Below are 24,085 nucleotides of genomic sequence, written 5' to 3'. Positions count from 1 at the left end.
GACAGCTTTTAATGCTCTCTCTCTCTCTCTCTTTCTCTCTCTCTGCTTGCATTATTTAAAGAGTGACTCGTATATGAAATCGTTTTAAGATAATCCGACAAAGCCGGATAGAATCGTGTGAAAACATACGCATGTGTTGGATACCGCGTTAAAAATTCGATATTATTATATCCATTGAGAAGCGTTAAAAATTGATCAACTGAATATATAAATGATTATTGAAACAAAAATTACTAGAAAATAAAATAAATTATTTTTTATATTTAATATAAAATAGAATAAAAATCGATATATATAAATAGGACTTGTGAGCTAAATAAATGTGCTAATATAATTCAAATTTTACAAAATTTTAAACAGTCATATAAAATTTTTACTTTAAATATAGTATAATATTTTTCAATTTGATAGAAAATTATTGATTGTTCAAACAATATTGCTGTAAAAAGAATATACTCTTATATATTTAGAAACATAATCAAATGTCATTTTCGTTTCATAATCCTTAAAAATTAAATTTTATTTACAACAAATCCAGAATAATTGATCAAAAGTGACATAACTCAAAATATCATCAACAGTTTATATTTACTTTGTTTGATGTTAGATTGAAACATTTCAATTTGACAAATAATATGTGTACTATAAGAATGTTGTTTGTTATAAGTTATTCCCTGAAGATGACCATTTAGAGTCGAAAAATATAAAAAATATTGTGATTGATTTTATTTATAACATCTGAATTGTATCTGCGCGTCTATTTAGCTTTGACGCATCGACCCTTTTTATTATATTGATTTTTAATCTATAAAACTCTTAAAATTATTTGTTTTAATTTTATAAAAGAAAATCTTCAAAAAGTCAGGAAGAGATTAAAAGGACTCGAGTTGTCTATTTTGATATTATTGAAAATTATGAAAGGTTCTTATTGATATCGAAAAACTAGAACTTCAAGAAATATCTGAAGAAGACTATCATACGCATGTGAAGAAAGCCTTTTAGGTTACCAGCGTGAGTAAACGGTATCAAGTGACTGGCAGTATTCAGTATCTCGCGAAATCGAAGTGTACTCGTAGAATCACCGTGCCGTTGGCTTGCTGCAGCGAAGCAATCAAATCACTACAGAGAAATTGCCGATTGCCTCGATTTGCTTCGCTATTGAGAAGGTCGCTGACCCTCTTATTCTCTTATGAATGAATTTCGTGAGTTTCGCGGTACTCGCCGTTCCGCCCCGTCGCGGTAAACGGAAGCGTTTTACGTCGTTCCACTGCGGCAAAAGGGAAAGTTTTCAAGAAGTTCCGGCACGTACACGGGGCGGAGGAGCTAGGAAGTATCCCGCTCCGGAAGCAGCCCGGGATTCTCTCAAAGATTCATGTTGCCCCGATCGCATTACGGCTTCGCCCACGCGCGCGACTCCACCACATTTGCAACCGCGATGCCGTAAATTATCGTGCTATCGTGAGCGCGCAAATCCGCATAAAATGCTCCTGCTCGACGTAAGTCCCGTTGCGACATGGTTTTTTTAACCTGCTCGGTGACCTCGCGGTGAATATAAAGGCTATTTTTTTGTGTTTAAGAAACACAGTCTCTACACTTAAGAAGATACTGAAGTGGCTACATTTTTGACAAAATCATAAATTCAAGGGTTTATAATATTTTTATATTTGATTCAATTAGGATACTTTTATTATTGTAGATACTTTTCATTTGATATGTGAATATATTTAAAACTAAAAAGTTTACACTAATATTTTTCAAGCAGACAATATAAGTAAAATGTGTATTATTATAAATATGATACAGAAAGAAGTAATTAAATTTTATGATTGTGATGTAACTAACTTTAATATTGGCAAATAAAAATATACAAATAAAATAAAAGTTTTAATGCACAGTCCAATGCAACGACAAAAAACAGGTTTCATTGATCCATAAACTGTTTACATTGTTGGCCAGTAAAACTTAGTGTTTACATAGTTTGCATTGTATATACATAAATGTAGATTAGTATATTTTATGCGTAAATGCACAACCTAGAAATAACTTAAAGGAGATAACGGAACATTATATATAAATTTTTTTAATTTTCATTAAATATACTTCTGTATATGTAAGTAAATATTTGGTGTTTGCTCACATTTATTTGTTTGTTCTGGAGAAGCATTTTTTATTCTGTCGGAAGACAGAAGAAAGACGAAAAAAAAATACAAAGAAAGAAAAGTATAAAATGTTCGTCTGATTGGCAATACAGACTCCAGCTATAAACGTTTTAAAGTATTTGATCGATCAACCAGAAGAAGAAATTTTATTATTACCACAGTAAAAGAATTCACCAATTCTTTTACTGTGGTAAGAAAGCTGCGCAGTGGCGTTATAATGATAACGAAACTTGCGTTAAAAGTTACAGAATAGGCCTGCAGATCAAATGCAATTCAGACTCGTCCTCGCCCGGTTTCTCGGACTTTCCTTGTTGGCGCGATTCTCTCTGATAGAATCACTTTATAAATAACATCACGTGCACGAGACGCGCAGTTTGCTAGCGAAGTTATCGCAATCGCAACTATTACGTCGCTCCAGAGATTTATAGTGGCTGCATACCGCCGTGGTGAATAAGTTAAAGCCGTCCCTCGATACGTGTACCAGCCAATTTGAATGATACCGGCGATGCGAGCGACGAGCGGCATTTATTCAGCACTTATTCGAGAAATAAATTCTTTTTCCCATGAGATAAAAATTGAATTAGCAGAAAAAAATTGTGGTTACTACAACATATGAATTAAATTACACTCCATTCTGTAAAAATACAAGTCCGTTTTTATACCTTCGGGATAAATAGAACCAAAAACAAAATCTCGTTTTCAAAGCTCAAACTTTATTAATTAAACAGCGCGTATAGCAATCAACTTTACTATAAAATAATAACGCTGTGTAACCCAATGTTAAATTTCAATTTTGTATTCATATTAAACTAGAAGATAATTTAATTGCTCTTCATATTTATGCACGCTGAAGAAGCAATCTTGCTTTCTTTCTTTCATTTAGTCTCGCTTGAACAAGCATTGCTTTTCCGAATTCCAATAGTTTTGTATGATCAAAAGATACGAGCATAAACCTGTGTGTTTCTCTGTTCTTTTATCGTTTCCATATCTTCTACAATGCAATCTTTAATCAATATATTAATTCGTGACAATCGACGGAAAGTTTCCGCGATTGCAATCAGCTGGTACCGCCTGAGTTACAATTGTCAAGAAATCACAATTTTGAAAATATTTCGTGTGTGTATAGATCAGGTTTCAGCGCGTTTACAACAATCCGTCTGCAGTTTCGATCTGCGCATCCGTCTTTCTATTGCTTTTATTTCACGATTTAATTCTCCGTGAGTACGTATCATCGTTACAGGGCGAAACGATATCGCAAGTTCGATCGATCTAGCCGCGTGATGGATCTCCTATTCGGCGCAAAGTAATAACGTTCCGCAAATACTGTCCGGTTTTCGCGAATCGCCTTCGTTTCCATCGATCTCGACGTATCGCAATCTAGATTACCCCGTATATTGTTGTTTTGCCGCTATGATTTTATCTTTTTCCCTCTCTCTCTCTTTTTCTATCTTTATTTTTTTGTTTTCTATTGCGCCTTATGTTATAACTATAACTGTTACAACCGTACTGTTCTTTTTTTTTTTTTACAATGTTGTACTACGGAACGTAGTCCTATACTGCACTGTGTTAGACATCAAAGGAGCAATGGTAACTCCAATCCTTTGAATTAAACATTTTGAATTAAATAACATTTGTTATTCTTAACTATGTGTGTGTAAATCAATCTTGTATTTTTGCGGTTGACTTGTTTAGTTTCAAAGTAAGCAACGTGTTTTTATTACGTATGCACCTAAATAATAAAATTTAAATTAATACATTTTCAGTTTCATACATTTTCTTGAACGAAATGGTTTAACTCCATTGTTTTAAAGATAAATTAACGACATATCACAAGTAGGAGCAACGATAATAGAAATGATTAAGAATATCTAATTTAAATTGGATATAATTTACCATTATGAATTTAACAGTGCAGAGAATCTAATTAATGATTCGAATTCTGACTCTGATTTACTTTTCCTATTGACCTCTCTATTTCTGTCTCTCGTTTTGCGTATCTCAGAAGGACGAGGATAACGTGACGGAATTGAAGATCGTTCGATTGCCGATGTATTATCGGATTCGAAATATCGGCTGTTTACAATTTAGCGTTGTTTTCCGCTCCTGACGATATTATGAAATCGCGAGGAACAAAAGACGAGAGAAATCGCGCCCCAACCACACGAGTCCTTCATACGTAGGAGTTCAGTAGTTTGCGCGATTCATATCCTCGAGCGCGTGTCCGCACCAGAATTAAATTCTCGTCTCGAGAGCAAGTGGTTTTCATACCGGCGCTACCGCGACACTTAACAAACGAAACGAAATGATCCACAAATCTGTCATGACAGTCGGAAATCGAGAGATTCCAGAAACACGAGGAAAGAACGCAAATTAAGAGAAGAAGACAAGTCCTGAACTCAGTTATCATCTTTCGATTAATATTTCGCTGGAGACCGACGGCTCTCCTATCAATTGTTGACTATCACGATCAAAGTTTTTACTTTCTAATGGTATTCTCTCTAAGAGAGGAAAAGAGATTCGTTTACTTTAAAGTTTACGTTTTAGAAAATATCTTATTTTTATGTTATTTATGTAATTATTTATGACATAAATTATATTCTTTTGACATACTAATAAAAGTTAAAAATTAATGTAACAAAATATTTAAATAACATACTCGCATTATGTTGAATTAATAATCGAATATGTTACAAAAATATTTTATAATAATTTACATTTTTTTACCGGTAAGATATAAATACTGACGATGACTAATTCGCGAATTAAAAAAAAGGTTTTAAAAGTTAAGACAGTCGGAGACCTGTGTTTACCGGAGGGCTGAAAATTCATTTAAAAAAACCGATGTTTTCGAAAATTGGAGTGATGGCTAATCTAACGGAGTTTATCGTTCTGCAATGGTGAACGGTTGTCAATCGGCTTAACCCTTAATCGGGTGCGCCGCGGTACTAAGTGTCCAAAATTTGTTTTTCTGAAAAATCATTGTTAATGCAAGTCTTTTTTTTTATTACAGACCTTTTGTATTCCTCATTTCACATCTCGACCATAAGATAGCGCAATTGCATTTTTCGTATTAAGTGATTAGCTTAAGATCCTTTTATCTACTCCACAATTAATAAAACACACATTTTACGACATGAAGTGCAAACTCAAAACAAGTAAAATCTAACTTACATAACTAATTGTAATAATGCAAGATATTGTTTCCCTATATTTTAATTTATTTTTACTCACATTAATGTTTAATAACTCTTTAGATTAGGTATTAATGTCTTTATTTTTAAGCAAAATTATTACCGTATTTTTAATTTCCTAATTTTATTTATCTAACCAAACTTTTAATTTTATAAGAAAGTAGACATAAACTTTTAATATTATAGTTAAATGTTAATATTATACATTATTATCAATATATAATATTTTACTTGCTTTTATGACGATTATTCAATTATTCATCCAATTATTATAATATTTAAATAATAAATTTGTAATGCGCGCGGCATTCAGTACCGCACGCGCCTATACTAATGTTCGGCCGGAAAAAGCACGCCCGATTAAAGGTTAATCACTGAATTTGTCGTACCGCGCGTAAGGTGAAAAGCTGCGAGTACGCAGCATTATTTTTTTTTTTACAAGAAAGTTATTATCTCTTTCGCGCGAGATACGTAACTCGTTACGTAACTTGTACCTTTGATAGGACAGGCAGCCGCCGTCTAAAACGCGAAATGATCGCCACATCCGCGGATTTAATGAGAATTTTAACGACTGAGCGGATTAACAGAAAAAAAGAGAACGAGCTGTAGAAGCGTGAAGGGGAGAAAGCAAGGAAAAACGATACATTGATGCAAAACGGGATGGACGGGTGCACGAAACGAAGCCAATAATCGACGCTTTTTGCGACATCTACGCGACACAGTGCGACGGGTGAGAAAAATAATAGCACGAGAATTTTCGGGGTTATGCGGGGCTACTATGCGGCCGTGACATTCGTAATATGCCAACACCGCGGGGCTTCTTATCGGGTCACGCGATTGATCCACTCTCCTCCTTGGGATCCTCCGAAGACACGATTGCGAGAGCGAGAGGCACGAGATCCTTATCTCTCCTCAATCGTCCCCCTGGCCGAGTCACGCCTATGGAATTTCATCGGGAATCCCGATCGGTTCGTATCGTAACACGCAGTCAATTTGTATGCCCGCGCATACGTACGTACGTGGGGCATGTAATACATGGTATAATACACGCGACGAATCCGCGCTATATGATATAGCAGAAAATACCCCCCGGGGTTGTACACGTCAGAGTGGCGTCCATTGTGTACCTGCATGTGTAATTGTAATACGTACGCGTACGTGTGACTGTCATCCACGACGGCATCCTGCACACACGTCCGGTCCATAGGTCACCTACTAGGAAATGGGTACCGGGGAATTACGTAGGGCAGATCGATGATTGTAATCGCATATTGATTAATTCTACGCGAGATTCTGTTTGGAATTAGAGTAATCTCTCGATTAAATCGCCCGCCTATTCTCATTCTAGATAATCGTAGTCTTAGCTTCTGATAGTCTAAACTATCACATAACTGTTTACATAACACTGGAGAATCTAATTATGGGATCTTTCAAACTTTTTCCGCGGCAAAATGTTGCCTTACCTAATTAATAGCGAAATTTGAAAGATAAAGTTACAAGTAAAGTGGCGTAATTAAAATCGCTCCTTCGAGGATTCTACATTGTTGATTTTTTAAACACACATACCGAGATTTCAAAGCAATTTATGACTCTTTTGCTAAAGGCTAAACTCAAAAACACGAGTATTTAAAAGACGTTTAAGATGTCATCTGGTTGCAATACGATTTATAAAAATGTTTGCTATGATATTTAAAAGAATTAATAAATATGATGTTTAATAGAATTATTTGATGAATCGGTATGTTAATAATTTGATTATGTAATTTTTTTAATGATAAAATTGATTTCTGTCTATTTAGTATCTAATAAATTGTAATTTATTAAATCGTTATATTTCTGTTTATAATGTAAATAAAAAGAAAAATTAAATTTTAGTCTTTGAAATTAAAATATGTAATTTGTAGTTTTTTTTATTTGCTTTAGCTTCTTTCTTTAATTTCAATATTTCGTCGATTTTCAAGAATGACGTGTGACTACAAATTTAGAAATGCTCGCAATTCTCGGAAATTCAAATATTCTTAAAAATGTAGAAAATTTTCAGAAATGTGGATAGTATTCAGAAATGAAAAATTCTTGAAATTTTAGATAGTGTCAATTATATTCCCTGATTTATCGGTCTTTAATTTTAATTATTTAAAGTATAGAATTTTTGGAATCATAATTGTTTTAATAAAAAGCATTCTTAGAATTTATATATAGTATAATCTTTTTATTTTTATTATGTTTTCCTAATATTTTATATACTTTTGCAAATTTAGATTTTTGTATTGAAGCTTGAAGCTTTTACACTTGAAATTTTTAATTGCCATTCTTAGAATTTTTTTTAGTTAGGAAATGGAAACTTACAAAACAAGTATTTCGTATCATTGTGTATATAGATATACACATATATATATATACACTATATTTTATTATATTTTTTATAAATTAAAAAGTATACATTTTTATCAGTAAATCACGAATAAATAAGTATGCATATAGATCTTTTGCTAATTAATAATCATGTTCGGAATTTAAAAATCTTAGATGACATCATGATGTAATAATGATTTCTAAGAATCATCTTCGTTATGCTGCGCAAATGAAGATGTCACCTCACTTAGTATAAACAAAACAACACAAGAAAGCCATAAAACAAGGCAGAAACACCAAATAGTCACGTACGCGAAACAGCCAGATGATTCGCCGCACATCGTAAACTGTCGTTGGCCATCCAAACGGATACGTACTTCGGTTTGCCCCTGGATGTTATTGCCAGGGAATTTGCAAGCGCGGCATAACGTTATATTTTACCGACGTTGTAACACACTTTATGTTCTCATTCTTCGCGGAAATGGGCACATATCGTTATCATGTAGCCCGCGTTTACACACTCACTCGTCCGAGATCGCGCGAGAGCGGCCTGGTCCTACGCGAACAGTATTTTCCGCACGCGCAGGTTGCGTGCGTGCCGTTGCATACACGTACAAGACGCTGCAACGAGAAGTTGCTGCAAAAGTCAACACGTTTGTATGTGTTTGTATGTATTTGCGCATCGTAGAATTCCCGCGAGGCCATGCATTCGCGGGTGTTCCTTCCGACGGCATTATCGTCACCTAAATCCCGTTTACACCAACAGTTATCCGACTAAAATCCGCTTAGGATGGTGCTTAGTCTACGACGTCGTACTGCAGCCGGAAGTCCTGAGCTTTCGTGGCTGGCACGCTTCAAACGAGGACTCGTTTAAGAGTGCTCGCTTCCGCGTTTCGACAGCTTGGGTAAAAGGCGCGCCGCCGTGGCGCACGATCGCTTCCGATTGTATAGATTTTATCGGAGGGGATTTTTCATCGTGAGAAAGGTTGTCCAATGCACGCGCATATTTTCTTCGGTTCCGACACATTTCCGTGCGCTACATTTTATAGGAGAATAAGAGCGAAACGAGCGCACGTTCTCCAATCGTCAGAGTCGCGGATGTAAGGAAGATTTGAAAAGTTAAGCTTGCCGAAAAATATATCAATGAATAACAGATTCAATGGGGAGATTGATAGGTAATATCTGCTCACGTTATATTTTATTCTGAAATAGAATATAAATTAGATCGAGAAAAAAATGTTTGGTATTTTGACTATATGTATATATAATTGCATGATGAAATAATTATGATTAGGAGCTCCATTTTTGTACTACTATAGTAGTAACAATTATATTCATATTATCTTTGCAATTATATACAACAATATTAGATATAAAAGAAACGAAAATATGGCTCTAAACATTAAAAAAATACACAACTTTAGCCAAAATATTAAATACCTATTATTTTAATAAAATTATAATTACAGAAAACGTCTATAATTCTATAATATTACTAATAATAGTATATAGTTTTACTAAAAAATATTGAACATAAGTGAAAAGGAAAGGATGTATTATAGTTACCTGAAAGGCCCTTTATTGCAGCTATTATAAATTTGAAAACAGCTGAATATCACTGTAAGAAAATAAAGTTTGTTGATTCGTTGTCGAATGGAAATTTCGTCTTTTATGATGCATCTTACGTATTATATATTTCCCTCGAATCAAATGTACATGTCTAAGATCCCTGACAAGAATTTATCGACTGTAATAGGATAGAATTGCATCTAGAGAGAGTAGTGGTATAATAACTTTACTAAACTATGCAGCAGAAATTCAGAATGGAAGAAAAACGGTAAAAGAGTTTCTTGATATCGTTTGAAACTTACTTACAATATTGTGAACGCTTAATTTAAAATTTATGCCTTTTATTTGTACGCTTCAATCAGAAATTTCTTCGGATCTTTGTTTTCTGTAATAAGAAAATTTTACAATTAAATTTCAGGCAGAAATTAAAAATAGTTTCAGAAAACAACATGAAAAGGTAACTCGGTAAAATTTGTTAACTTATTAAAATTCACCGTTCTAAAAATAGTAATATTATGCGGAACGTAATTTCTTTTTTTATTCTGGACATTAATTGTATCCTACATCATCTCGTATGAAAATTTTATAGTTGAAAAAAGGTACCATCATTTATATCAATGCTATTAACTCGCGGAATAAGAGAAATTCCTGTAAAGTAAAAGCGCTGTCATCTCCCTTAATTTTTTACAGAGCATCAAGCATTTTAATTTGTAAAAATTATATTATAATGTAAGGTATAATAAAAAATGAAGTATTAATAACATTAACTGACAGTAATCTAATTAAGAACAGTTTTGTTATAACGATATTAATGAATGGTAAATACGCCATGCTTTGTTTTAATAAAATGTTATTTATTTCGTTAAACTGAACAATGTATAAACAAGATTATTTTTAGTTACACTGCTGTTGGCTAATCTTGTTAACACACCATGCTTTTGTTTTAATAAAATGTTATTTGTTTCATTAATACTGTTTTCAACAATATACAATAAACAAGATTATTTTCAATTATACTGTTGATGGCTAATGCTGTTAATTTAACATCTTTTTCCGTGTACAAAACAATTATTTTTTTCTTCCTTTAACAACGTCAAAGTCTCAAGTCTTTTCGATCTTTCTCTCAGTTATATGTGCAACGTAGAATTGTAATTACGTATTGTATAATATGTGACTTCATCGCCATGCCGCGGGTCCAGCGCGAATCTGTCACCTGCTGCGCAAGAATTAGCTCGTTTGGGGATGACTGACAGATACGAAATGGATTGTAAATTGTGTACGTTGCACGAACAACACGCGTTTATTTAGGCGGTGGTCGAATTATGCAAATTACTCGGCGCCAGCGTCGATCACTCAAATCCTCGACGCAGTCCTCGATGTTTCGATAAACGTGTTCTCGCATTCATTCGTGATTTATTTCCTTCAAATATTACCGAATGTCAACCCGATCCGCGAACTCGATCCTACTCCGCAACAATCGATGCACATTGATCTCTCGATTATACTTGTTTACGTGCTCGCGAATTTTTGTCCCGTTCGCGCCGTTAACGTAGCGGAATGGAAAACATTAGGTGAAATGGAGCAAAAGCACACTCACACACGCGCTTTTACTCTCGCTTATTTAAGCAAATGTTTGTAAAAACGAAAGTTACACAAAGTGCTTTAAAATATGGATAAAATATACAGATTATGCAACGATTTTTCATATATTTGAAAATAAAACGCCAGTTCTTGTGTTGATAATATCTGCGCGATAAAAGTAAAAAGACCGCATTCATAAATTATGGAATGTACTTTTACGACATTTCTACTTTCCGTTAAAGAAAACATTTTTTTACTTTTATTAATACACTGAAAGAAAAATGTGTGATATTGTTTTATTATAATTATATCTTACCATAATTATAGTTACTACTGCTATAATAATAATATTATTATAATAATAACTATATACAGTTTTATTATTATATATGCATAGTACATTTAATTGATATTAAAAATTATTACAAATTTTAATTATTGTTACCATAAAAATGGTTGCAATTATTATAATTTAACTCTAATTTACACTTATTTTTTGAGACAATTGTATTTTATAATAGATTTATTGATAGAATTATCTATACATATTGTACGTTCTTTTACTTCATAACTCAATGACACAATTCAAAAAATATGAATTTTAATAAAATTATTACTATGAATAAATTAAAAAAAGCAAAAGTTACTCTATCAATCATCAAAAGTAAAAGTAGTAATTAACTTCATAGTATGTCTGTTAAATAATAGCACTTGTTTCGTTCTTAAGGTTTTTAAAGAGATTGTACTACTTTCAACAAGAGTGACACATTTTTAATTGTATTGTCTTTGTAAATAAAAAGGAAAATCTTATACAGAAAATATTGAGAATTGAGACATTTTTATGATGACTGAAATTTAAATAAGAAATTATTTTATTTTGAATTTATTGTTAGTCATTTTAGCTGATCGAAGAAAATATAAACTGTTGATGATATTTTGGATTATGTCACTTTGAATAAATTATTTTAGAATTGTTATCAAAATTGTTATCAAACAACTCAGAGTGGATAGTTTTTAAGGATTGTGAATGATAAAATGATAAAAGTGATATTTGATTATATTTCTAAGAGTATGTCCTTTTTGCAGTTGATATTATTTAATTAGTCAATAACCTTCTGCTAAGTTGAAAAACAATTTTTCTTTTACCTACAAAACTTTTTTGAATTATGTCACTTTTGAAGTAAAGGAACGGTAGTTATTAGGGAGTTTTTGCAATACCGTTTATCCGGTGGACTAAAGTTACATTATCTTTTCCTTCATAACTAATTAAGAAAAGGATAACGTAACTTTAGCGTTCATCGTATCTAGATAAACGGTATTGCAGAAACTCCCTATTATTACGAGTATACTAATATTGTAACAGTGATAACATAACTTCGTATGATAATATGTAATTATTATGTAGTTTTAAATACCAAAAATACTGTTCTCTCAGTACGTGTATGATCCACTTCAGCACAATTTTAAGCACTTAAAAATAATTTAATGTATTGAAATTAATAATGTCAATACATTAAATTATTTTTAAGAGTATAAGATTATGATGAAGCAGCAGTTTTAATATTCATTAAGCCGACATTGTAAATGAAAGAATTACGCGACGGTCCTTTCTGAGAGCCATGAATTAATAGAAAGTGCTGCGCGCGCGAGAAATCGTAATTAAGCGTTCGCACGAAGCAAAGTGCGACAGGCTGAGAATCAGCCTCGGCAAAAAAACTCTCTTAAAAGTTGAGGAAAAAGATGCCGCGCGGTACTTTTTTACGTGGGGAAAACTCTGCATACAAGGACATTACTTCGGATCGCAGGGTGTAAAGTTCGTTCGCTCTCGCGCCCACCCTCCTGCGCTCTTATGCTTTTGTGCGAATATTGCCGTGTACTTCCCTCTTATTATGACGCGTCTAGCGTGATAAAGGGGTTCCGTCGACCGCCTAGAAGGCTAGAAAGCATTTACGCCGTGGAACCGCTTTAGCGGAATGCGGGGAAGATTTCTCGCGTTCGACGTGGAGTGCCCAACAAACGCATCTCGATGGCTGTATTTAATATCAACGTGACTCCTAACCTTCAATAAGGAACTATTATACACACAAAACGGTCAGCCAGATTCTTTTTTTACTGAACTTACTCGGTTTACTGAAGAAAGAACTGAGAGAAGTTGAAGAAAAAACTCAATGTCTAGATTAAGAATGAATTAATTTCTTTAATCAGAAGGCTGCCCTTTCCAGCCCCTCGGAGAGCTCAGGAGTGTTGGATCTGCATTTAAACGACTGGGAAAAATTCCTCTTTCTACAATCTTTCTCTACAGTCTTTCTCTATTCTACATGCGCAATTAAATCGCATTTAATTAAAAAGGTTATCGCGGATTTATTATTGTCATTTATTGTACATGACTGCAATATTATCTTATTCCGTCTTTAAAGAAACTTACAAGAAAAACAATTATTATTGAAAGATAAGATAAACCGTTCTCGTTGTCTTTGAAAATCTAGTTATATTATCAAATCTTTTTGCGATAAATCGTAGGATTACTACATCAGTATTAAACCAAATAACTATTAAAGAAACATATTAAAATATAATAAGACTTAAAAAATAAGTTGCAAATTAATTGATATTTTATAGGTCTAATTTTTATAGATTTGATTTAAAAATATCATTTTTTATTTAAAAGTATAATTATAATATATTGAAAAAAAAGAAAATTATGTATCTTACTTTAATGAATGTACATACTTATAATAAATAAAAAGAGAGAGTGGTAAAATAGAGATGGTAAAATAGAAATGGTAGAATTAAAATTTATCCATCTCTCTAAATCTGAATCAGTGGATAATCACTGATATCAGTGCCAAGTATGCCACTATTCACTGATTACCCAGTGACATATTTGGCACTGGGTAATCAGTGAAGTTTAATTAAAAAAGAAAGAAGGTTTGAGCATTATATCCTAAATTATTGATATTTACATGTTAATTTCAATCTTTTATACTATATTCATTGAATTTATACACTAAAATAAGATTAGTTAGATCAAATAATAAAGGTTAGATAGATTCGAAATTTCATATTTCATTCACTTATTATCAGTGGGCATACTTGGCACTGATATCAGTGATTATAATATAAGTTAAATATTTGAAATCAGTTAATCATTCTACAATTCTTTTTCGCAATTTTTTTTACGTCACAGAAGTCTTATTTTGCGCGCAGCAAATATTTTCTAATAAACAAATTGTAATTGCGAACGAAAGAAATGCATTCCTTTATTCTTGATGTGAGAGTAAGTGAGAAAGAAAAAGAGACAGATGGGAGAGTACTACATGATCGCTCATTTTCACCGAAATTCCACAGTATATTCCTATGTCTTGTAGCAGGCCCGTCCAATACTTGGCTCGTGAACTAAACGCTTCCACTTTTCCATCACTTCGTAGAGCATGATTAAGAGAAAGCCAAAAGAATAGACAGAGGATCTCTGTTCCGTTACTAAAAATTAGTTTTTTTTAAAGATTTACGTTTTAAACATCTTAGCAAAATAAATATTTAATAATATAAAAAAGATATTTCAATTTTAGGATAGATAACTCTAAACACATAGTGTTTTGTTTAATAAAACCGTTTAAAACATTTTTTAATGTTTAAAAACAGAGAGACAAAAATAAAACATTTTAATATCCTCTCTCTCTAAAATTAAACTTCTTTTATGAGTATAGCTGATCTATTTTTTTTGTTTTCTTTCTATCTCACTGACAAGAGTGATGGAGAGGTGAAAGCTTGCTTAGCTCACGAGCGAAGCATTGGACAGAGTTGTGTTTGGAAACTTTACCCGGATGTATCTATGTATCGTTTTATCTTTGTTTAACATTCGAACAACAACAAGGATAAAATGATACTCGGGTGAAGTTTTTGAATGCAACTTGAGCCTATAGTAAAGCATAAAGTTATAAAATTCTGATGAATACAAGCGGCAATGCAGCATCTCCCCCCCCCCCCCCCCCCCCCTCTCTCTCTCTCTTTCTCTCTTAAAAGCATCAATTATGAAAAAAAGAACACTTTTTTTATTTACAATTACAAATTATTTATTCAAAAATATTTGCTGCGCAAGACATCTATATGACAGCTTAATCGACAACTTATTTATTCATTTATGTCTTACGACTCTTCTTCAGGTGATGGAAACGTCAGCTTCGAGGAATTCGTCGAGATTGTCAGCAATATCGGCGGTGCGAGCACGACGGCGTCTACAGATCAGCATCAGGAAGAGCAGGAATTGCGAGACGCTTTTCGGGTGAGTAAAATAAATGATTCTTCGTCACTTGTTTCATTTGAATTTACGAATCGCATAGTTGAAAGCTCCTTTGCTTTTTTGAACCGGTCCACACGAACGTCCGATAAATCTCTATCTCCCGCTTCACGTAAGCGAAGCGCTCGAGTATCAAACGTATAGCATATTTTCTCTCGCGATCCAGGCAATTTTCGGCACAGCCGTTCTCAGTCAACTTTCTTCCCGGTAGGAAGCAAGAGGATTTTCTCTTGGCGTTCTTAAACGAACCGATAGAATCGGCTCTTTAGATAGAGACTAACGCAAGGCGACAGCCACTTTACGAACTACACCTTGGCGGCTCTTTAGAATACGACGCTGTTCATGAAACGCAAAAGTTTGTAATGATTGCGACATGCACTATGAATACTTGAGTGTTCTATGCATATTTTATGTATCATATTAATAAGTTTTCTGCTGTGTATACGTATATTTAACGGTTAAATGGCTTGAGGTTTAATCCGTTCTAACTGTCGAATGTGTATCCCTTAATCTTACACTTGCCGAGAGTTTAGGATTCGAGCTCTCTCACTTCTAGAATATCAAAACCGTCAAATTATTCGCATAATCTTTCAAATTAGCTGCGGCCTGCTGGTGGGACACGCTGCCTCGCGCATAATAATAAGTTCTTCAAATTCTGAACGTTTTGAGAAATATTCAGAGCTTCGTGATTATTGATGATATCTCTTCTTCTTTCTTCTTCTTTAGTTAATGGCTTCCGCCTCCAAACATTGATTATATCTCGATTATTTTGAAGTTGTGCATAATTAAAGGACAAATTAATACAAAAGAAATTATACCAGAAGGTTTGCGGGTTATCGCCGTGTCTTTCTTTATTGTTAATGCCAACGTTTCGTGAACCACGGTTCACGAAACGTTGGCATTAACAATGAAGAAAGACACGGCGATAACCCGCAAACCTTCTGGTATAATTGAAGAAAATACCCGAAATGAAAGCCTCAAAAGCGTAAACAAAAGAAATTATTTTTATAATTAAAGGATTAAATATTCAGAAAACAAGATAACTTATCCTCAAATTGTTTACTGTATATAGTAATTTTCTTCTTGACACATACACACTCATATGTGTGTGTATATATATACATATATAAAATGAGTATAAAAAAAATTTTATACTTTGATTAATATATAATAATTTGAAAAACTTATATTTAAAAAAAGAAATCTTTTGCCTCGCGCGTTTGTGTTGTTTTTGAGGAAATTTTATATTGTATTTAGTACCTTGAAAGAAAAGATTGCTTCTACAATAATTTAAATGGTAAAATGCTATACCATATTCAGCCAATTTTTTTTATCAATGTATTTGTTTACTATTGCACTACATGTATAATTTAAATTTGAAAAAATAGACTTATTTATATAGGAAATAGCCCTTATTATATTTTTTTGTTTAAAACTTTTTTATTACATTTTTTATTTTATACACCACGGTAATACCGAATATAGTAAAAGATCTTGTTACCTTTCATATATAAATTATATAAATTATTTAACGTGAAATGCCCGGAATTGGCTTGCAAATAATAAATAAGTAATCGCTAAATAAATAAGCAAACAGATCTGATTTATACGAGAAATTTGATTTACGAGAGCCATGAAATAGGGATCAGGAAACCAGAGCTCAACGGTTCCTACGGTGAGTGCAATCCTCGATCTTTCTATAATAAAATAAATTTCGATCTTCCGTGCTGCCCAACCCTCATTGAAATTTCTGACACGTTTATCATGAATGTAAAAAATATATAAAACTCGACATCAATTCCATAATACTCACAGTACGCACATGTACATATAAAGTGATTATTTAAATAAGTAAATATGTATAGTAATATAGTAAAATGCGAACACAGATTCAAAAAAAGTCTTTGTTATTCTTACTGCTTGTTACCTTGCATTGTAAAATACGTGTATATACCTACATGTTTATGTATGTATATATCAGTAAGCTAACAGCTCGATGAATGGCTACAGGTAGAAATCGTATACATATTTTAGCTGCTTCCGTTGAAGCTGTTCTACGTAAAGAATTTTGCTACGTAAAGAAAAATATTTGGCAAAGAATTATTTGATTTATTTTACTTTGTTTATTTTCACTGTGTATCTTCATATTCATACTGTTTCAATTTTAGCTTTAATCCTATAACCCTAAGGATATCGTGAAACTACATATTGTTACATCAAAAAAGCAATGATAATTCCTCTTAAATAGCATTTAAGTTAAATAGCATTTTGTTATTTTTAATTGTCATGTTTATCAAAATATAAATTAATCCATTTCTGTTATTGAATTGTTCAGTTTCAAAGTAAACAATGTTCATATTACGTTTGCATTTTAATAATAAACTAAATTCAAATTTAATACATCTCTCTCTTCTTTTTGTTTAAACTATTAACTTTATTATCTTAATTAAACATTATTAAGATCTTTATAAGATCTCTATGAGTATCAAATTATCAAATTATTAGACAATTTTAATTTGTGATGTTACTATTATAGTTTAATCAAATTTGCATTTCAATACCGAAAAATTAATTCGACGTAATTTAAATGACTACATAGGTAGTATATAAATTCACAATATATATATTATTTAAGCACTTAAAATTTAGTTTAACAATTAAAAGTTTTCTTTTTTTCTTGCTGTGTTTTAATTAAATTAACATGTTGAGTAGTAGCAATTTGCGACTTATAGAAATTATTAAAAATAATAATTAAATTAAATATAAATTGATATAATGAATTTAACAGTGCAATATTGCTATTTATATGTAAATTTTATGTCCAAGGAAATAGGTTACTATGTAATATAAGATTTTTATACGTTGCACATTTATAACGAAATATTTATAATCTAAGCTTTATAAACGCAAATATACTGAATTAATAATTTTTTGCTTTAAGTTAAAATTACTTTGTAATTTAAAAAAAATTTCGGTAATGTTACTACTTACTTATCTGTTTTAAGAGTTAACAAATTTTTAAGTTTTTAGCACACACAAAAGTATCAGATATATTTATCAACTACTATTTCATTAATACCGAACTTTTTGCTAAACCGAAAAGTTTGCGCAATTAGACTATTTAACTATAATATAAGAAGAAACATTTGCATAAAATTATTTAGCAAAGTCTGATGTCTCATAGTATACATTTTATTTGATTTGAGACAGATGAGGTGATGCTTTTTTCTTGTATTCGAAACTAGTTTTTGTATTATTGAATCTTTCTTCCAATAATGCAGAATCTTTTTAAACGTCATTGACACTGATAAGGGTAAATAAAATGCTTTATGTTTAAAAAATGCAAATATGCTTGTGGAGTGAAATTTTATTCAGAGAATATTCTTTCAAGTCTTTTGGAAACCAACTGTTTAACAATTCCACCCACATAATCACAAAAACCTTTCTCATGTAATGTGATACCAAAAAAGTTTCACTCAACTTTAATATTAAAATTTATGCTTTTATATAAAAGAAATCATAACATGGAGATAAAAATTTTCAAAAAATTTTTAACTTTTAAAGCACACTGATAAGTAAGTGATGATATTATCAAATTTAGAAAAAATTAAAAGTTATGCAGTATAACCAGTTCTGATTGAAATGACATGAAATGATTAACTTTTTTGCGTATTATCCAATCAAATAAAGAGATTAATATCTATATAACACAGTAACGCAGGTCAGAAATCTAACGTAAGAATAAGAAGAAGAAAAAGAAAAAGGTTAATATCTTGGCATTAGAATATTCTTTTTTTCATCGGGAAACTATATGCAAAAATATTCTTTAAAAAATAGGTAATTAATAGATACCCTGATCCGCTTAATCAGGAATCTAGATAATATTAGTACGATATATATTAACATATACTACATTAATTATATATATTATATATACTTTACTAATTACACATATTATATGAAGACATACATGTAGTCAGGATTGCACTCTGATTTTATGGGCGCGAAACGCTAGAAGATAAAAGGATCACGGAGCGTTTGCGTTTTCTTGCTTGTTGTCGGCAAGGGTATTCTTGTATGAATAATGCATCTGTCCGTCGTATACGCGTGCCTTTATGTCAAACCAGAGATAAACCAAGATCAGCGCGAAATACTCCGTAACGCGACACGGCTTCCTAGACTGTTGCCGCAGGAATAGAGTTATCATATCTAAATCGCAAGAAAAGAGTTATATATTTTTGACAGGTATACACCTTTTTATATAAATTTTTATATAAATTTTTTTATATAAATAATTATTCAGGACGGGATGAAGGAATGGATATAATTTTTTATGCGTTAAATGCACGGAAAGAACAGTTTTGAAGAAATCTCTAAAAGATCAATTAACTATATATACAGATTTAAAAATAATTAGATTATCAAAATAATTTTGTAGGATGCTCAAATTGGTCGCAAAATATCAGAACTTTTTTTTCAAAAGAGCATAGTCAAAAACAAATTTTAACTATTTGTTTATATAGTAATTATACAAATAAAAATTGATAATTATCTACTGTTTTTTAAACACGTCTTCATATTCTAGAGATTCTACAAAAATAAAAAAACTGGTATTTAACAACAAGGAATTCATCAAAATAATTAAAAACTAAGTAGACGAAAGTGCATGGTTCTCTGAAAAACCCATCATGACGCAAAGGGTTAAGAATATGGCTGATAATTTTCTTCTCGTTACGGGGGATTAAGAATGCGCCTGCATTCGCGCGTGAAATTAATCATCACAGATTGAAACCGTTTTGCATTTTAAGTACACGAAATCTTGCGACCCTTAAGGAAACTTAACAATTTATCCCGATCGTAATAGCGGGAAGTGTAAATGATCCACCGAGAGAAATAGACACCTAAAGACGCGAGGCGAAAGTTGTCGGAAGTTTCAAAAACTTCTAGAATGAAGGTAATAAATCCACGGGCGAAAAGTCTCTCTGTGTGAGATAGACTAGTATAAAGAGACTATGTGGAAACGAATTCTTGCCCTGAAAGCCGGAGAGAAAGAGGTTACAGGAGGACGGAAAACACGGAGTGTCGACTTCGTTGGAAGCATGCTACGTCTCTCACTTAGGGGATGTACAGTCCTCTTTTACAAGTAAGCTGGTATTTGTTCAGGTTGCGTTACCAGATCGGTCTGCTGCTAGTTACCGCCAAGTCTCATTCAGTTGCGAAGGACATGCGACACTTGATTTTACGAAATCCCAAATCTAATTCTCTCTCTTTCTCCCTCGTGTCCGACTTCCGAAACGAGGTTGTTTCAATTCAACGTTACACCTGAATTGGGGAATCGGGAAAACGACGAATATATTGTCGCAAACTGAGTAACAAGTGCAACCGTAAATGCATGGAATTGTTGCTTTGCAAAAGAAGATCCTCTTTTTTTTCTTCTTTTACTCACTTGGAAACATTTGGAATTTTATTAGTTTCAATCTAAGCTGGTATATACTTTAAGGTATTTTTCTCAGATTTTCCAGTTGAATACATCCAAGATTTCACGTTTCACTTTACATGAATAGATTTCAAAATGCTTTCGCGATATTTTCCAATTGAACGTGTCCCTGTTTTAATGTACTTAGCGACGTTTTTGACAGGATCCCTCCTGCTCGAACGATGAGTGACGGCGAAAGTTATGATGATAAAACAATCGAATTCGCTCGTCTCCTCCAAGCGGGACCGATTATAACAATTCCAGTAAAGTCGCTAATCTTAGGAGGCTTATTACGATCGAGAGAAGTTGAGCAATGAGAAGTCAAGCGTTCAATGATCTCGATTATTACCGTCGAAATTTCTGTCACAAATGAAATGAAGATTCTATACGTTTCGCAAAGTCAAAATCGTTGAATGTGAATTTATTTTGGATTCTTTTTTGGTCGTTACATCCTTTTGCATTCCTTCCCTGCAGCCGCAATTCCCACCTACGCGCAAATAAAAGAGGTCTCCTCAGGAGGAGAAAGAAAAGGAGGAAAGTTTTGTCTCACTTCCCACTCATGATGCAATCACTAGATAGATGAAACCAATGCGATTACAATGTTTTTTGGGACCCGCCGTGATATCCTTCCTGCGAAAATTCATGCCGATTAAAGAAACGTCGGTGCATCTGAATTCGATATCGTTTTCAGAAGTAAATGAGTTTCTCGTCAAGGTGCTCGGATAACGATACAAATCGATTTACATTGAATATCTGAGAAGCCAAGAGATTTTATTTCTATGGATGATATTTAATTGAAGTCGGATCCTGATTAAAGTTACAACAGTCACGACGATATCGAGAGAGAAGGGTAATTTAATTTATTATTATCCGATAAAAAAAAGTATTACGTTGTACAAAGCAAATGTTCTAGCATAAAATAGAAATTTGCATTTCTTTTAGTGAATTAAACGCAAAATGTCTAGCACGCGACAGCAGTTTTAGGCTGGTATTACATTTAATCTATGACAAATTTTTCAAGCCTCTTGATTAGCTATAGAATCTGAGAATCTCTCTGTCCTGCAGCTAACACATTTGAAAAATTTATCGTATGACAAATATAATATTAGTCGTGATATAAGAAGGCTAGATGAACCAATTTCAAAGATGTGTATAGTCATTCAAAGTAATGATGACATTTGTAATCAATCAAAAATTGATCTCTATTAACTTTACGCTTTAATTTATGCATTTGAAGCGAGTTTGAGATTTTGCGAGCCATGATGTTTAATGTCAGGCTTTCGCAAATAAACTTAAGTTTACATTGTCTGACAACAAAAGGATCTCGCGTATAGTGATTTAATTATATCGGTATAGCCCCTATTCCGAAAATATGCTAAAAGATCGTAGAATTTTCCGAGCAGCTTAAAACGAAACTCAAGCAAAGCCGGAACGAAGTGAAAGTGAACAGAATACGGAACTCGATATTTCAGCACGTCTGCCGTAACATTTATTTCTGTTCGGCTAACTGATTCTCTGTTGATTCCCGTTCTGACTTAAATATCTATGCTGTCAGTCAGCTGTCAGTTCTTCACAAGGGAAAAAATTTTACTAAATTATCTTCATTGAGAAAAAGATACTTAACAATTTATTTGTTGGATATAATGTTTATTTTATTGAAATAAAATTTTATTTAAATTTGGCGAAATAAAATTTTGTTTTTAGCAAATATAAATCATTTTTATTTTATTCTTTTAGAATTACTGAGATACATAATTTTACAGAAATGTATATTTCAAAATAACTTTCATATGTATATTTCGTTATCACAGTCAAATTTTATTAATAAACATCGAAGAAAATATCTCAAAAATAACATTTACTTATGAATATTTCAATTTTTTTCGTGTAAAAATTTTTAGCTAGATATAAATCTAGAAATAATATTGTTAAACCATCAAATTAATTATGTAAGAGACAAACTGGTTGCTGAAACCTCAAAACTGTCTACAAAATTATCAATTATATTTGACGTCATACATAATTATTTTAGGTTTTTAAGATTATTATTTTATACTACTAAAATATAGATGATTAATCTAAAATTCTCAAGATATCAATGGATATTTATTTTAAACAGAATCATAAGGCTTCTCGTAACTTGTTCTCGTAAAACTTGTAAAAACTTATGACTGATACATAATTCTATGCATATATATCGTATATATAAAATGTATGTCGCGTATAAAATGTACGATTATTCATAAATATCTACGTATATATACACACATATATATATATATATATATATATAATATATATCGTAAAGTAAAATCTTATGGCTAGCAAGAAGCTGTCTATAAAGATATTGCATAAAGTTATAAGTACTTGTAAATTATTCCTAAGTCTTTTGCGAGAACATGTTACTAGTCTTATGATTCTACTTAGAATTGATCCATAATTTCAGCTTTAGTTTGCGTTGATATTTCAAGTCCGAAACAAACTTTATCAGTGTACTTTGTAAAACTAAAACAATTCTTTGTAAAAATTTACATTTAATGTTATTAAGGACTGAGATCTTCCCGTTTTGATCGAAAATAGGATTATTTCTATTAATTGATAATTATTTTAATAGGACAAAATTATTTTCAGATCTGTATCTAGCTAAGTTTTTAACTTCAGCAAAGTCGTTCGTGCGATCATTAACTTTTTTCATAAGGCGGAAACGTAAAAAGTAAAAATTTGTATCGTTGAAGGTAATGGAAACTTTTCACTTTTCGCGTTTTCGCCCTAGAGAAAAAAGTTACATAATCCCCTACCCGCATTGAGTTGTAACGAAGAAAGTGAATAGATCAGAACTGCGTTGATTTCAATAAGTAAACATAGTAGCGGTTTGAATGACTTAATTAATTCATGTTCGACTAATTTCGACCATTCCGGTATTTGCCTTAAGGAAACACGCTCTCGGGAGAGAAAGACGGACAAGAATAGATGAACAAACAGTATCGCTTCTCATTCCTTCAAACAGGAGTTCTATGTAATGTTCGTGTAACTTAATACACACTCCGTGTGGAGTAAAGCGTGCTGTGCCAATTTCCCTCTGGAAACTCGTCTCCTTTTAACGCGCACTTCGTCTCGAACTGCAATTCGCTTTACAGTTTCCTTCGCGGATATATCTCGGAGCTGCCATAGTAAAAAGGCAGAACGCCTGAGTGCGCCGGAAGTTCGCGTAAGAACGACTGAACCGTCCATTAACCGTGGCGTGGAACCGCCATGGTTCTAAACATTCCCAACACGTCTCGTTTTCGGCAACATCCTCTTTTGGACCCACACTTCTCTTCTACTTCTCCCCCGTTTCAATGGCTATTCTTCGTCGGAAGATGTACGTCGCTTTTGAAGGACGGCGTTTTGTGCGACAATTGTCATCCAGGCATGCATGCCCCATTCATTGCGCTATTCGTCAACCTGGTCACATTTTTCC

General features: G+C 32.5%; 1 protein-coding gene across 1 annotated transcript in view; it reads left to right on the top strand.

Moving 5' to 3' along the window:
* The window catches only part of LOC108776611 (calmodulin), a 92,547-nt gene that overhangs the window by 50,221 nt on the left and 18,241 nt on the right, over positions 1 to 24,085 (top strand). Inside the window, exon 4 of the mRNA XM_018543280.1 lies at positions 15,016 to 15,134. Within this exon, the coding sequence (XP_018398782.1) occupies positions 15,016 to 15,134 (119 nt within the window). The remainder of the gene's footprint in view (positions 1 to 15,015; positions 15,135 to 24,085) is intronic.

The sequence above is a fragment of the Cyphomyrmex costatus genome, unplaced genomic scaffold (assembly GCF_001594065.2).
Source record: "Cyphomyrmex costatus isolate MS0001 unplaced genomic scaffold, Ccosl1.0 scaffold364, whole genome shotgun sequence".
NCBI classification, from domain to species: domain Eukaryota; kingdom Metazoa; phylum Arthropoda; class Insecta; order Hymenoptera; family Formicidae; genus Cyphomyrmex; species Cyphomyrmex costatus.
The sequence above is the reverse complement of the archived record's forward strand: the minus strand, read 5'-3'. Positions and strand labels throughout refer to the sequence as shown.